The sequence below is a fragment of the Camellia sinensis genome, chromosome 3 (assembly GCF_055761805.1).
Source record: "Camellia sinensis isolate YWXY chromosome 3, ASM5576180v1, whole genome shotgun sequence".
Taxonomy (NCBI): Eukaryota; Viridiplantae; Streptophyta; class Magnoliopsida; order Ericales; family Theaceae; genus Camellia; species Camellia sinensis.
This window is the reverse complement of record NC_138963.1, coordinates 47647004-47660223: the sequence shown is the minus strand read 5'-3', so window position 1 is coordinate 47660223 and position 13220 is coordinate 47647004. Positions and strand designations below refer to the sequence as shown.

The following is a 13220-nucleotide window of genomic DNA, read 5'->3' as shown; positions in this document are numbered from 1 at the left end:
GCTAATGACATGTGAACAATGCTAATGCATGCACAATGCAAGGCAACATAAGTATGCAACAACATGACAGTGTAAGCATGCAAATAACATGAAAGCAAAGATGCTCAATGGACTTAAACCAAAATAGACAGACCTCAGCCATGCCCAAAATAGTGGCCATAATGCTAAAATAAAAGACATGAAATGCAAAACAAAGCATGCACATGCATTGGCCCATCAACTAGGCCTAAGAGCACAACTCTCAAGAGTGCTCAAGAAGTGACAAATGCGGAAGTGTAACAACACCAAAAGCTCTGAAATAAGGTATGAAATGATGCCGAACCATTCAATCAACACAAGTATAGCATGCAATGGTCCTTAAGCATTAAAGATAGTAAAGAGGACTACAAAGGGGGCATGCAATACATGGCACAAATGCATGAATCAACCATGGATAGAGCTTAATTAGGTCTAAACAAAGACCAAAACATGCTAAGATGGAGGCTCAAAGACCTAGGCAAGATGGCATACACATTGGTCCATAAGCTAGGCAACAAATGCACAACACTCAAAAGCACTTAAAGAGTGAATGAAGTGGTAACATGGCAATGCTACATGCTCTGAAATGCCATGTTAAAGGATGCCAAATCGTGTACATGATGCAAATGAAGCATGCTATGGTACCCAAAGCTTGAAGCTAGCATAGGCATTTGTAGTACAACTATGCAAAACATGAAGCATATGGCAAAGGCAACCCAAAACAGTCCTAGAACATGTCAAAATGAGTCTAAAACATGTATGGAAGGAAGCCAAAATAAGCTAGCATGAAGGGCATAAGACATGGAATATGCGAGGCAAATAAGGTGAATCACACTACACCTACCAAGGTCAAGCATGAGATGGCTTCGCCAACAAAAATCAGAGTTATATCATGGCAAAATAACCCCAAAAACACACTAAAATGATAGCTCACAAGCTTAGGCATGAAGGCATACGTAATGACCCATGTTAAGGCATAAAGGACCAACCCTCCAACGCATTGAATGAGTGACAAATGTGAGTGCATGAGCATGAAACATGGATTGAAATCACATAACAAATGATGCCAAATCATTCAAATAGGCCAAGCAATGCATGCTAGTGGACTTGACACACAAAGCTAACAAGCTAGAATGCATTATAGCTATACAAAGCATGGCATGCATGACCAAAACAACATAAATCAGAGTTAGAGCATGCTAAAACATGGACAAAAACTTCTTGAAGTTAAGCCAAAAGCATGCTAGAATGACATATTAAAGCATGGCACACATTAGGCTATTGAATGGAAATGCACTACAAGTGCAAGGAGCATGCAAAGGGCCATCAAACCCACCCAAAACAGAGTCATGGCATGCTAAAACAACACCAAAAACCTACTGAAATGGAGTCAGCATAAGCTAGAAAGTCATGCTACTTCATGAAGCATACAAGACTAGTTTATAAAATTTACACTACAAGTGTATAAGGCATGTAAGAGCCAACCAAACCAACCCAAAACAGATCTAAGGCATGTTAAAACAACACTAAAAACCTACTGAGATAGCCCAAAACAAGCTAGAAAGACATGCTCAAACATGAGGCACACAAAGCTAGTTTGTAAGATTTACACTACAAGTGTATTATGCATGCAAGGGATGATCAAGAAAACCAAAAACAGTGGCATGCCATCTCAAAATAACCCCTGATACATGCTAAGAACAAGCTAACACAAGCTTAATAAACATGCTCAAACATGAGGCATATATGGCAAGTATTCAAAACACAAGGAAAGAGGATGACCCTCTTCTATTTAGGACCCCAAAACCACCTTTCCACCACTGAAAATCCTTTGGATTTCAGTGGTAGAAAGGTCATGAAAAGCCTAGAACAAGAGCCAAAAGGGATGGCTCAAAACAAGGCCTACCAAGGCCTAAGAAAGGGTAGACCACCCCCAACACAAAAGTGACCTTAAACAAACATGTTAAGGGCTGATAAACAGAAATTTTTTCAGTTAAGAGTTAATATTAAATTAGTATGCAAATAGGTCCAAAAGCTTAAGCAAAATCAAGGGATTTAAGGGTTAGAAGCTCACCCTTGATGAACACCTTCAAAACCACAACTCCAGCAGGTTTTCCAAGCTCAAACCAATCCAACAACACCAAAACCAACTCCTAAGCACCTCAGCAACAAGAGGATGGTGTTTGAGTGTGTGTTTGTGTGTTAAAGTAGAACAAGAGCAAGATAGATACAAAAGTGTATCTATATCTTCTAAGCACCAAGAACTGAACCTGGAGGAGGAGGGGGAGGTTCTCTCTTATAGAGAACCAATGCTCAAGCTTGCTGGACAAGCTTAGGGTTCAAGGCCATCCCTCTATACACGTGTATGGAGGATGGTTTTGGTGCCTTCCAACTGTGCCAGCTGGATTGAAAATATCTCCAAAAAGGTGAAGAAAAGTAGCCAACCACTTCAAGTGGTTGGCCAGCTACTTGAAGTGGTCGGCCGACCACCACAAGTGGTCTCCCAAGACAACAAGTGGTCGGCCATGGTGGGAGAAGGTCTAGAGCATGAAAACAATGCAGTGGTATAGTGGCCGACCAGAAAAGATGGCCCAAAGACCAAGGAGACCAGTTGGCAGACCAGGAAACTGGCTAGCGAGAAGAAAAGTGGTCTCCAAGGGGAAGAACTGGTCTCCCACCCTTGTACCACCTTCCAAACAAGGAAAACAAGGTTTGTGCCAAAAACAAACCAAAACGGATGCAAGACGAAAGTTCGGGAGGCAAAGCGCGCAGCCGAAAGCCTCGAAAACTAATCTACCGGCACCAAAAGTGGTCTCCCAGAACACAGTGTCCCCCTAGACAGAGGCAACAAGGTGTGGTTCAAAAACCATGCCAACGGAGAACATTAAGCGGTATCGAGACAAGGCGCGCGACCGAAGGCTCCGAAAACCAGAAACTAGTCTCCAAGCGAGAAAAGTGCTATACGACCACGAAAAGTGGTCTACAAGACCTCTCCCTCCCTCCAGGGAAAAGAAACAAGGCTTGGTCCACAAACCGAGCCAAAGCACAAAGAGTTCAGAGGCCCAGAGGCAAGGCACCCAGCCGAAACTCTGGAAACTCGAAACGAGCATGACATGCACTATCACCGAGCGCTCAATCGATGACGTCTGAGTCTTAAGGTCGGTCAAAAATGGGGTGTCTACACCGCTTTCCTAAATGGTGAGTTAGATGAGGAAATCTATATGCAACAATCGGAAGGATTTTTTGTACAAGGTCAAGAGCACAAAGTGTGTAAACTTGTGAAGTCACTATATGGACTGAAACAAGCTCCAAAACTGTGGCATGAGAAATTAGACAAAGTAATAGTGTCAAATGGTTTTAGGATATATGAATCTGATAAGTGTGTGTACAGTAAGTTTATTAGAAATAGAGGTGTAATCATATGCCTATATATAGATGACATGCTTATTTTTGGTATTGACAATGATGCCATTGAAAGTACTAAAAGTTTCTTGCCGTCTAGCTTTAGTACGAAAGGCATGGGCTTGGCTGATGTTATTCTAGGTATTAAGATCAAACGAGAGGACAGTAATTTGATTCTAACCCAGTCGCACTATATTGAGAAAATTCTTAAGAAATTTAATCAATATAATTGTACACTCATGTTTACACCGTTTGATTCAAATTTGAAATTGTATCCTAATACTAGAAGAGTTGTTGATCAGCTAGAATACACAAGAGTAATAGGTAGCTTGATGTATGCCATGACTTGCACTAGACCTGATATTGCTTATGCAGTGGAAAAACTTAATAGATACAATAGTAATCCCAGTAGTGTGCATTGGCATGCTATTAACCGAGTACTTAGGTGCTTGAGGAAAACAATAGACTATGGAATAGTCTATAATGGCTATCCGGCAGTGCTGGAAGGATTCACGGATGCTAGTTGGATAACTGACCGTAAAGATCACTTGTCCACAAGTGGTTCGATTTTTAGTCTTGGAGGAGGAGCTATCTCCTGGGGGTTCTAAGAAGCAAACATGCATAATAGACTCAACCATGGCGTCAGAATTTGTAGTACTGGCTTCTTGTAGCAAAGAGGTAGAATGACTAAGGAATCTCTTGTTAGAGATTAAGATATGGCCAAAACCTATGCCACTAATATCATTACATTGTGATAGTGAAGCAACTCTATTATGGACCTATAGCCATGTCAATAATGGAAAGTCCATGCATATAGGACTGAGACATAGCTGTGTTAGGCAGTTAATCGCAGAAGGTGTGATTACTATTAATTATGTAAATTCAAGTGAAAACTTGGCTGACCCCTTAACAAAGGGACTTGCAAGGGATTTGGTGTGAAAAACATCAAAGGGGATGGGTCTTAAGCCCACTTAACATAATCACTCCGGTGGAAACTCGACTCAACGCTTGAAGAAACATCAAGTCTTGAGTTCCATGAGCCCAAATACACCATATGTTGTGATTGCAAGCACTTAGTTTTATTTTATTTTCATTCCAAGGTTGAAGTTCTTGGTACCTGTAATGTGAAAAGAAGAGGATGAGTTAGCAAACTCTTAATAAGCTTACAACTGAGTTGATAGGGTACTGTAAATTACAAGGGTACTCTTAGTAAGCTTATCTATGTAAGTGTAAGAGGTGGTGCTGCTTCCTATGATTCCAAGGGCTTGACTCTAAAGCACTCATGAAATAGGATATAGACATAAGGCCAATCCACGTGTCGGATTGTTTGAATACTTGAGGAAACATGTACTGTGCATGAGACATGTCCGGTTAGTCGAATAAGATCGCTAGTTCAAAGACAAGTCTACTACGTCATCTTGACTAACTTTGAGATGTCTTCACTAAGTGAATGATTCAAATCATAAGATATCTTCACCCATGCATAAGGCTGTCAAGTGAACCAAGAATCATCATCTGATATTTTGAAAATGGTAGGGGAATGTTGGGGAATTTTCAAAATTGGTTTTCAAATTTATAGTTTATTTTTGGGTGTTTTCAAAACCTTCCATGTTTTTCTTTGGAAAGCATGAAATAAGCTTAGGGCTTTGTCCCACATTGGAAAGAGAGGAAAACATGGAGCACTTAATAAAGTGCTACATAGAATATTCCTTTGAATATGGAATTGTGAGGTGAAAGCTAGTGTGCATGCATCCACATCGCAAGGATGGTACCTCACACCATCTACACACGCACACGCACACGCACACGCACACACACACACACACATGCACATGCGCACGCGCGTAGCGTAGACAGTGGGCTGTGTGGCGTTTGATAGCGCACTTTGCACTTAGCACAGACGCATCAACGCCATTAGGGCGCTTTCCTATTTGCATCGGACAAGTTAGAGCGATGATGTGGATCCAACATGGCATGGGTGATGTGGAATGCAGTCAGCTCTACGTGGTAGTGACGTATCGTCCGTTGGCGATGAGTCAACCAACTAATTAAACGGTTGTGTATCCGATCTAGAGTAGGTTGATCATAGCCATTGATTGGAGATGTGTGCGATTGTATGGATGAGATGGCACCTGATCGTGATCAAGTTTGATTAGTCAAAGCATCTATTCAATGTGAGAATTATCTGCATCGTAGATCGTCGATCCAACGGTCAGATCTGATCGGATGCGATCAAGGGACATGATTATTCGATCAGGTGCATCAAGGCCTATAAATAGGCTACAAAATCAGCTATTTCATTCCATTCAAAAAATTTAGAATTCATTCATGCAATTCTCTCTCCCTCTCTCTCTCCCTCTTGATTTAGAGTTTTCAATCAAGAATTTCTTAAACAAATTTCTACTTTTCTTACTGGTAATCAAGTTCTGCAGATTTGATTAGTGTCTTGGTTTTCTTGATTATATCAAGAGTATTCTGATTTATTGTCGTCAGTGCAGACGCTAGTAGATTTGATCTTTAGATCAGGCTTCATTGTATCCTGGAGGCAATTTGTTGTAACCCCCTGCACACCTTTTGATGGGTGCAAATATTGTCTTTAGGAAAGCGACTTAGTAACGCGACTTGAACCACCAAATTTCTATCCTACATAGACTAGATCATCGCCAAGTTTTGGAGACCCGAAGACCACCAACTGAAGTATTCAAGACAATTTGTTCCAACAGGAAACCCTCATTGAGAATCGTCATTCAAAAACCCTAGCATCCGAGTCTCATTACTCTCTCTCTCTCTCTCTCTAGAGCTACTTTGTCTTTCTACCCCTGCAACGTTACAGGTTTGTCGCTTGTGCTCGAATGTCGAACTCTGCATTGCACATTACTCTCTCTCTCTCTCTCTCTCTCTTGGACACACCTCGTGAGTCATGATTTCTACACTTCCACACTTCTCCCACATTTTACAGGTATTTTTTCCCCTTTCTGTTCTATTTTTTCTGTGAATCTGTTGAATTTTAAAAAAAAAAATTATATTTTGATTATTCTTTGTACTGGAGAACTATTTCGGAACAATGTATGTCATTTTGCTTCAATTTCGTTGCTTTGATTTTTGTAGTGTTTTGATCCTGCAATTTCGCTACTTTCAATTTCACTTGCTTCATGAATTTTGGCTATAGTTAATTTTAACATTTATGCATTTATTGAAAATATATTTGAAATATTTATATTGTTTATTTTCTAGTGTATATTGTTCAGAGTAAAATTTTACTTCTAACCAGAGTAAAATTTTACTTTCAATGAGAGTAAAATTTTACTTTAAAACTTTGTTGTTTCATTACAATGTTTTGTGCATTTTTATGCTTTCATTAATGTCTCTTGATTTCTTGTTGTACATGTTCTGTAGCCTTTGCTCATTACATAAATGTGCATATCAATTTGTATATGAATATATATATATATATATGTAGCTATTTATGTATGTGAATGTGATTGTAGTTTCGTCATTTCTCTGATTTTGGTTTGAATGTGATTGTACATGTTAATTTCAGAACTGTGTTGCGTATAGTCAAAATTGAGATAAGGTTTTCTTGATTCTTGGTTCTAGAAATTTTGTAGGTGTTTTTTATTTATTTCCTAGGGTATATTGTTCAGAGTAAAATTTTACTTCCAATCAGAGTAAAATTTTACTTTCAATGAAAGGAAAGTTTTACTACCAAACATAGTAAACATTTATTGTCTCATTACAATGTTTGTGTATTTTCTTTAGTGCTTATTGTTTTGTCACTTTGTTGTTTAAAGTAAAATGTTACACTGTTGATATAGGGAAACTTTTTAGTGTTCTAAAATGGTTGTTACTAGAAGCAAATGTGGTGGTGATGATGATGATGATGATGATGATGATTTTAAAGTTCCATCTACGACTATACAAAAGAAGAAAGTCCCTGGAAAAAAAAAAACAAAAGCAAAAGTAATAAAAAATTGATGAGCAATGTGGATAATGCATCTGATGATAATTTTGTGCTTCCATCAAGACTGAGGAAGGGCTCCGCTAGTGATGATAAAGGCTCTAATGAAAGCAATCCAATTCCTTCAACAACAAAACCTTTGAAGTCGAATATTGAACATGGCGTACGGGAGAGGGAGAATTATGTGAAACAATATAGGTCAAATGTTGTTTCATTAATAAACCTAATGCGAGACACAAGGTTCACTGAAAGACACATTACTCCTCTCGAGAGAACACTTTTTGGGATGTTATTTAAATCTTCTTGGAAGAAAGAAGATGTGGTGTTGAAAAAGTTCAAGAAAGTTGACGATAATGTCATGGATGTGATCAAGTCTTATGACTTTCATGCAAAGGGATTCAAGCTTGGGGAAAAAACGTGTGACATACGGGACAGTGACGTTACTTCGATTTTTGGGATAAAATTGGAAATGAAAAAAGTAGACGTCTCATATGGGAAGAAACAAGAATCACCTTTTGTGCATAAAAGGTTTCGTAATATGTCAAGAATATCTGTAAAGAGTTTGCGAGAGGTATTAGGAGATGCATTGGAAAGCACAATGACAATTAATGTTGAGGATGTTGCACGAATAATGTGTTTATTTGTTGTTGCAAGTTTGCTATTACCAACAACTGGTCTAATAGTTGGATGGGCTTTTGTCGCCCTTGTAAAAGATTTGGAAATGATGAATTCATATGCATAGTCGACTGCAGTTGCATCAAAATAACATTTTACAATTAGTAAGTATATTAAATAAAAAGGACAAATATAGTAGATTTTTACTCTGAATAACAGTAACATATTACTCTGAAAATAAGTAACATTAACATGTTACTCTAAGAATAAGTAACTTGTTACTTTTCAATAAACTATAGGAATATCTACATTGATCCCCATCCTTCGCCAAGGTGCCCTTATATTTCCTCTTCAGAAAAGTTTCATCGATAAACAATAGAGGATGACAACGCCTAAACCCTTGAATGGAAGCATTAAATGCAACAAAAAAACCTCTTGAACCGTCAACTTTGATGGTTATAGTCAAGACGCAAATAGCTACCAGGATTTGTGCTCATCACAATATCCATATACCATTGAATCTCATCATAAGACATAGAAAAATCCCCAAAAGTAGTAGTCCTAGCTTTCTCAACTCCCAACCAAGCATGATTGTACGTAATGGTAAGCCCGTATTGATTTGTAAATTGACGCACAATATCAATTGGACGAGTTTGGAGATCTCCACGAACTTCATTAATAATCAAACTTGCAATCAAATTTGAACTCTTTCTTGAGTTTTAGAAATACGAACTGCAGCTCCACAACTATGCTCATCATGTAGAGTCTTAATATAGAAAAAATTATTAGCACTCTCTAGAGATGTATGTACTCACCATAAACAACCTTTGGACTCCCGCATTGAACACATAACAGTGACCTGACACTTCTCATTCTTCACATACCCAAACTCAAATCCTATCTCAATGGCATATTTACATAATGCAGTCCAGAAATCCTTTGCACCTCCAATAAATCTTTGACCTACATGAGTAATTCCATTCACCCATCCACAACACAACAAAGTCATTTCTTCATGTTGACAAAACATAAGGAGTAAATCCATTTCATCATCAGTAATGTTGGATCCACTAGCGTCCCCCGATTCTCTATCTCCATGTTTTTCATTTGAAATGCCTATTTCAGTAATAGTCACGTCAACTCAGTAAACGCCAAGGGGATAAACAAGCGACAACATTTTCTGAAAATCAGAATCATCATCAATCATGCATTGCGAATGTCCGGGTAAACAGTACGATAACAATCTACAACCACTACTGTCAAACTTCTTCAATTTGAAACTTAAGAAATCAGTTAAATCCTTCAACGTGCAGTTTGACACAACCTTGAACACAATGATACGATCACCATACTTGCATAGCAACATAAGAGTGGAACCATTTTTCAAATCTGCAATCAATTAACAGTAAAAATTTGTTGTCAATCAAATTAAAATTTTACTGTCACTATCAAAGCAAAATTTTACTGTCACTACAAGTCCAAAACACAAATAACAGAAGTATAGAATACCAGAGTAAAATTTTACTATTATTCTAACACCATAGTAAAATTTTACTCTCATTTTATCAAGTAAAAACATAACAAATACCAGAGTAAAATTTTACTTTCATTCTATCAAATAAAAACAGAGCACATACCAGAGTAAAATTTTACTCTCATTTTCTCAAACAAAAAACAGAGCACATAGAACCAGAGTAAAATTTTACTCTTATTCTCTCAAACAAAATCAAATCAAACACAACAAAAATAAATCAAAAACAAAAACAAACAAACAAAAATAATAATTAATCAACATACCTGATTGAGAAGAAAAACCTCTAAAACTCAATCAACGCTCACAAGTTTCAATGAAATTCTCAAAATTTGATACAAATTTGTACATATTTGAAATGTAAACTCTCGTTTAATCGAGAGTGTTGATCGTCGGCGACGAGATCGTCTATTGTTGACCAAGGGAGAGATCTTCGGCTGCGAGATCTTCAGATCTGGAGATCGTCTTGATTGATTTCGCAGATTGCGTTCCTAATTTCGCAAATTGTCGCAGATCCGTATACTATATATCAACTCAGATTTCAAATATATGATACATATATAGAAGGGCAATATTGCCATAAAAAAATATAAAAATAAATAAAAATAAAAATACAAAAAAAGATAAATTATAGAATGTCCTTATTGAGGCAGACATCTCCTAGTTATGGGCTTTTTGAAAAAAAATTGATTGAGTTATCCATTACCCAAATAAAAAGTCTAAAAATGGGGGTTTCACCAAAAAAAAAAACCCTTGATAGTTTACCCTATATTTATATCCAAGTTCATCCAAAAACAAAAATAAAAAATTCTAAGTTTGCCTATATTATTAGAATATTATTTAGTGTTTAGAAAGTGGCTAAAATAATTAAAAAATTAAAAAGTCAAGAAGGCAAAAAATTCTTCCTATTCCTCATACATCTTGTACTTTCTTCTTCTTCTTTTTTATTTATAAAATGTCAAAAAATCATTCCAAATTAGTTTAATTTTTTTCACCTTATATTTTAATTAAAAAAATAATAAATCACTTTCTAAACAAATTATTAATATAATTTTTTTTTCATATTTCATAAAAATAAAAATATAAATCAATTTAATGATTTGAGTGACTTTTTTAACCTAACTAAGCAGTAATACATAATTTATGTTCATAATAAAGTTAACAACAATCCTACATCCACACAATTTTTCTCCCCAACAAATGAGATGGCAAGTAAAATTTTGCACTCCAATTGGTATAAAACTTATATTATGTCTTACCACCTCATTTGTAGAGATTGTTGAGGAGAAAATTGTGTGAATGAAGCATTTTTCTAAAGCTAAACAATATAAAAGGGATTTTTTTTAGGGTCCCTGATATTAAGATTTTGTAGCATAAAGAACTCTAATATTTTCATAATATTTAAGGTCCCTCAACATTGATCTATAGAAAATTTGATCCAGAAAAATTCCTAAAATTTCACTGGACTTCCCACTCTCTAGAGAAATTATCTCCGGAGAAATTCTGGAAATTTCTTCCTAGAGAATTTCTTCATAGAGAAAAAAACTCAACATTAACAAGAGAAAGAACCTCAAACTAGTTACTAATTTTTCAAAAAAAAAAATTCAAAAAACAAGTTCTAAAAAATAAACCAAACATCTTTGTTCACAATTTTTTCTGTGCTTGTTTACAATTTTAAACCAGAAAAAATTGTTTTAACCAAAGTAGAGAAATTTTAACAGAACCACAAATTTCTCTGTGTTTGTTCACAATTTAAATCAGAGAAAATTGTTTTAACCAAACCAAAGAAATTTTTCCAAATTTGCATCTTTAGAATTTTACAAGTATTTTTAGGAATTATTTACTGTAATAATCTCCGCATTGCATAAAGGTTCATCAGGTAACAACAAGAAGTCAAATAAATCGAAATCTAAAGCTGAAACGAAACAAACTTTCATCGAAATTAACAAAAACAACAATAATAATATGAAATTAGAGTTACTTTGCTCTATGATACTTACTCTGTGGACCATGACTTCAAGCCATGTTGCAAATTACAGATGGCTGATGCTACCATCTCCGACAAGAGCCACTATTCTCACCGAAGGAGAATTCAGGGCCGTCACCGAACAACTGTCTTTGCTCGCCTCCAGAACTACCGACATGGAACCGATTCTCCATTGAGAAAAATGAGCAAAAAAATTGTGTATATATATATGTATGTGTAGAGAAAGGGGGGGGGGGGTTTGAAAGTTGGCATGGAAAAGTGTAAAACTGAACCAAAATTGGATGGTTGAGATATATGGAAATGGATGACAGACTTTAGACGTCACAATTGTGGGCCTCTCTTATTACTAAAAATGAGAGTGGGACCTTAGACTCATTTTCTCCTATATAAAACATGTACATAAATATGTTGGGTGTTTGACTAATTTGGATATATTAGTATATTTGAATTGAGGTTTAACTAAGACGTTGAACTTATGCGTGTTTGCACTTTCTGTTTCCTATAAAAGGAAGAAGGAAAAATCAACTTTCGATAAATAATAATAATAATAATAATAATAATAATAAAAATAAAAATAAATCATCAATTACGAATTACTTATGTTCCACTAGCTACGAAAACATGATGCACGGCGATCTTAAGCTAAATTTGCAGTCCAATGACCCCAAACAAGTGCTTGCTAGTTCACCTTTATTTCGTAGAATGGGAATTATTCCTAACTATTCTCTCTTGTACACCAAATAATTAACTCCTCCAACTCCTGTGTGACCAAGAGTAGCAAAAAAGGAAAAAAGAAGAAGAAAAGAGTAAATTTACATTCCCTCCTTTCTGAAGATATAGTCCATTGCCTCTTTAACAGTGTCAACAACCTGCACAGGCAACATATGCAACTTTAGCTTATAAATAAATAAATGAACTTAAGCTAAAAAGTACCATGCCCAATCTGATTTGTTTTTTCTTTTTCTTTTTTCGAAAAACTAAAAACTAGTTTGGTAAATAACATGAAATAAAATATAAAAAAAAGAATCATTTTCATATGGTTCTCTTTTTTTATGCGGAAAAAAAATAAAAATATCTTTTTTATGTTTATTTTCGTCAAACTAGTTTCTATTTTTTGCAGCAGAAAAAAAAAAACAAAAAAACAAAAACAAAATTTGAAAACTAAACCAAATAAAGTGATTCATGTTTGGTAATTTTTCATTCATTCTAGAGATACCAACCTGCATTGCACCTTTGATGTCAACTGAAGGATTATCCCCTATCATGTACAGGGTTCTAAAAACATGATTTCCACCAGTTACATGATTTGCTAACTGATATGAAGAAGGCACGGTTTCCATCAGTACAGTTTCAGCATTCCTGAATACAGAAGGATTTGGCTTCCCGAAAGATGTATATTCGAGAGCATTAGGGTGAATGCTGCACAGGAAAATCAGTGTATTAGAATTGTGCATGACATGCCCAGGACTAGATTCAAATATGAGACACATTTATAAATCAATATAACAGAACGAGGAACCCCTTTAAATTCAGAGTAACAGCCATATCAGTCTTTTCTCCCTATTTAGATAAATATTCCTATTTTTTTTTTTTACCTTTCTTCTAGGGGCCATTGCTTGGTGCAAAATTAGAATGCTCAGACTGCCAAGCACAAAAATACAAGTCTGAGAGAAATCACTTTGTGGCCAAAGGTTACGTCTGCTCCTCCG

General features: G+C 36.1%; 1 protein-coding gene across 1 annotated transcript; it reads left to right on the top strand.

Moving 5' to 3' along the window:
• The first annotated feature begins 3536 nt into the window (after positions 1-3536).
• Positions 3537-4028, top strand: LOC145821488 (secreted RxLR effector protein 161-like). Its single transcript, XM_082918009.1, has one exon. It carries the CDS (start codon positions 3537-3539, stop codon positions 4026-4028), a length of 492 nt encoding a protein of 163 aa, XP_082774135.1.
• The last annotated feature ends 9192 nt before the right edge of the window (positions 4029-13220 follow it).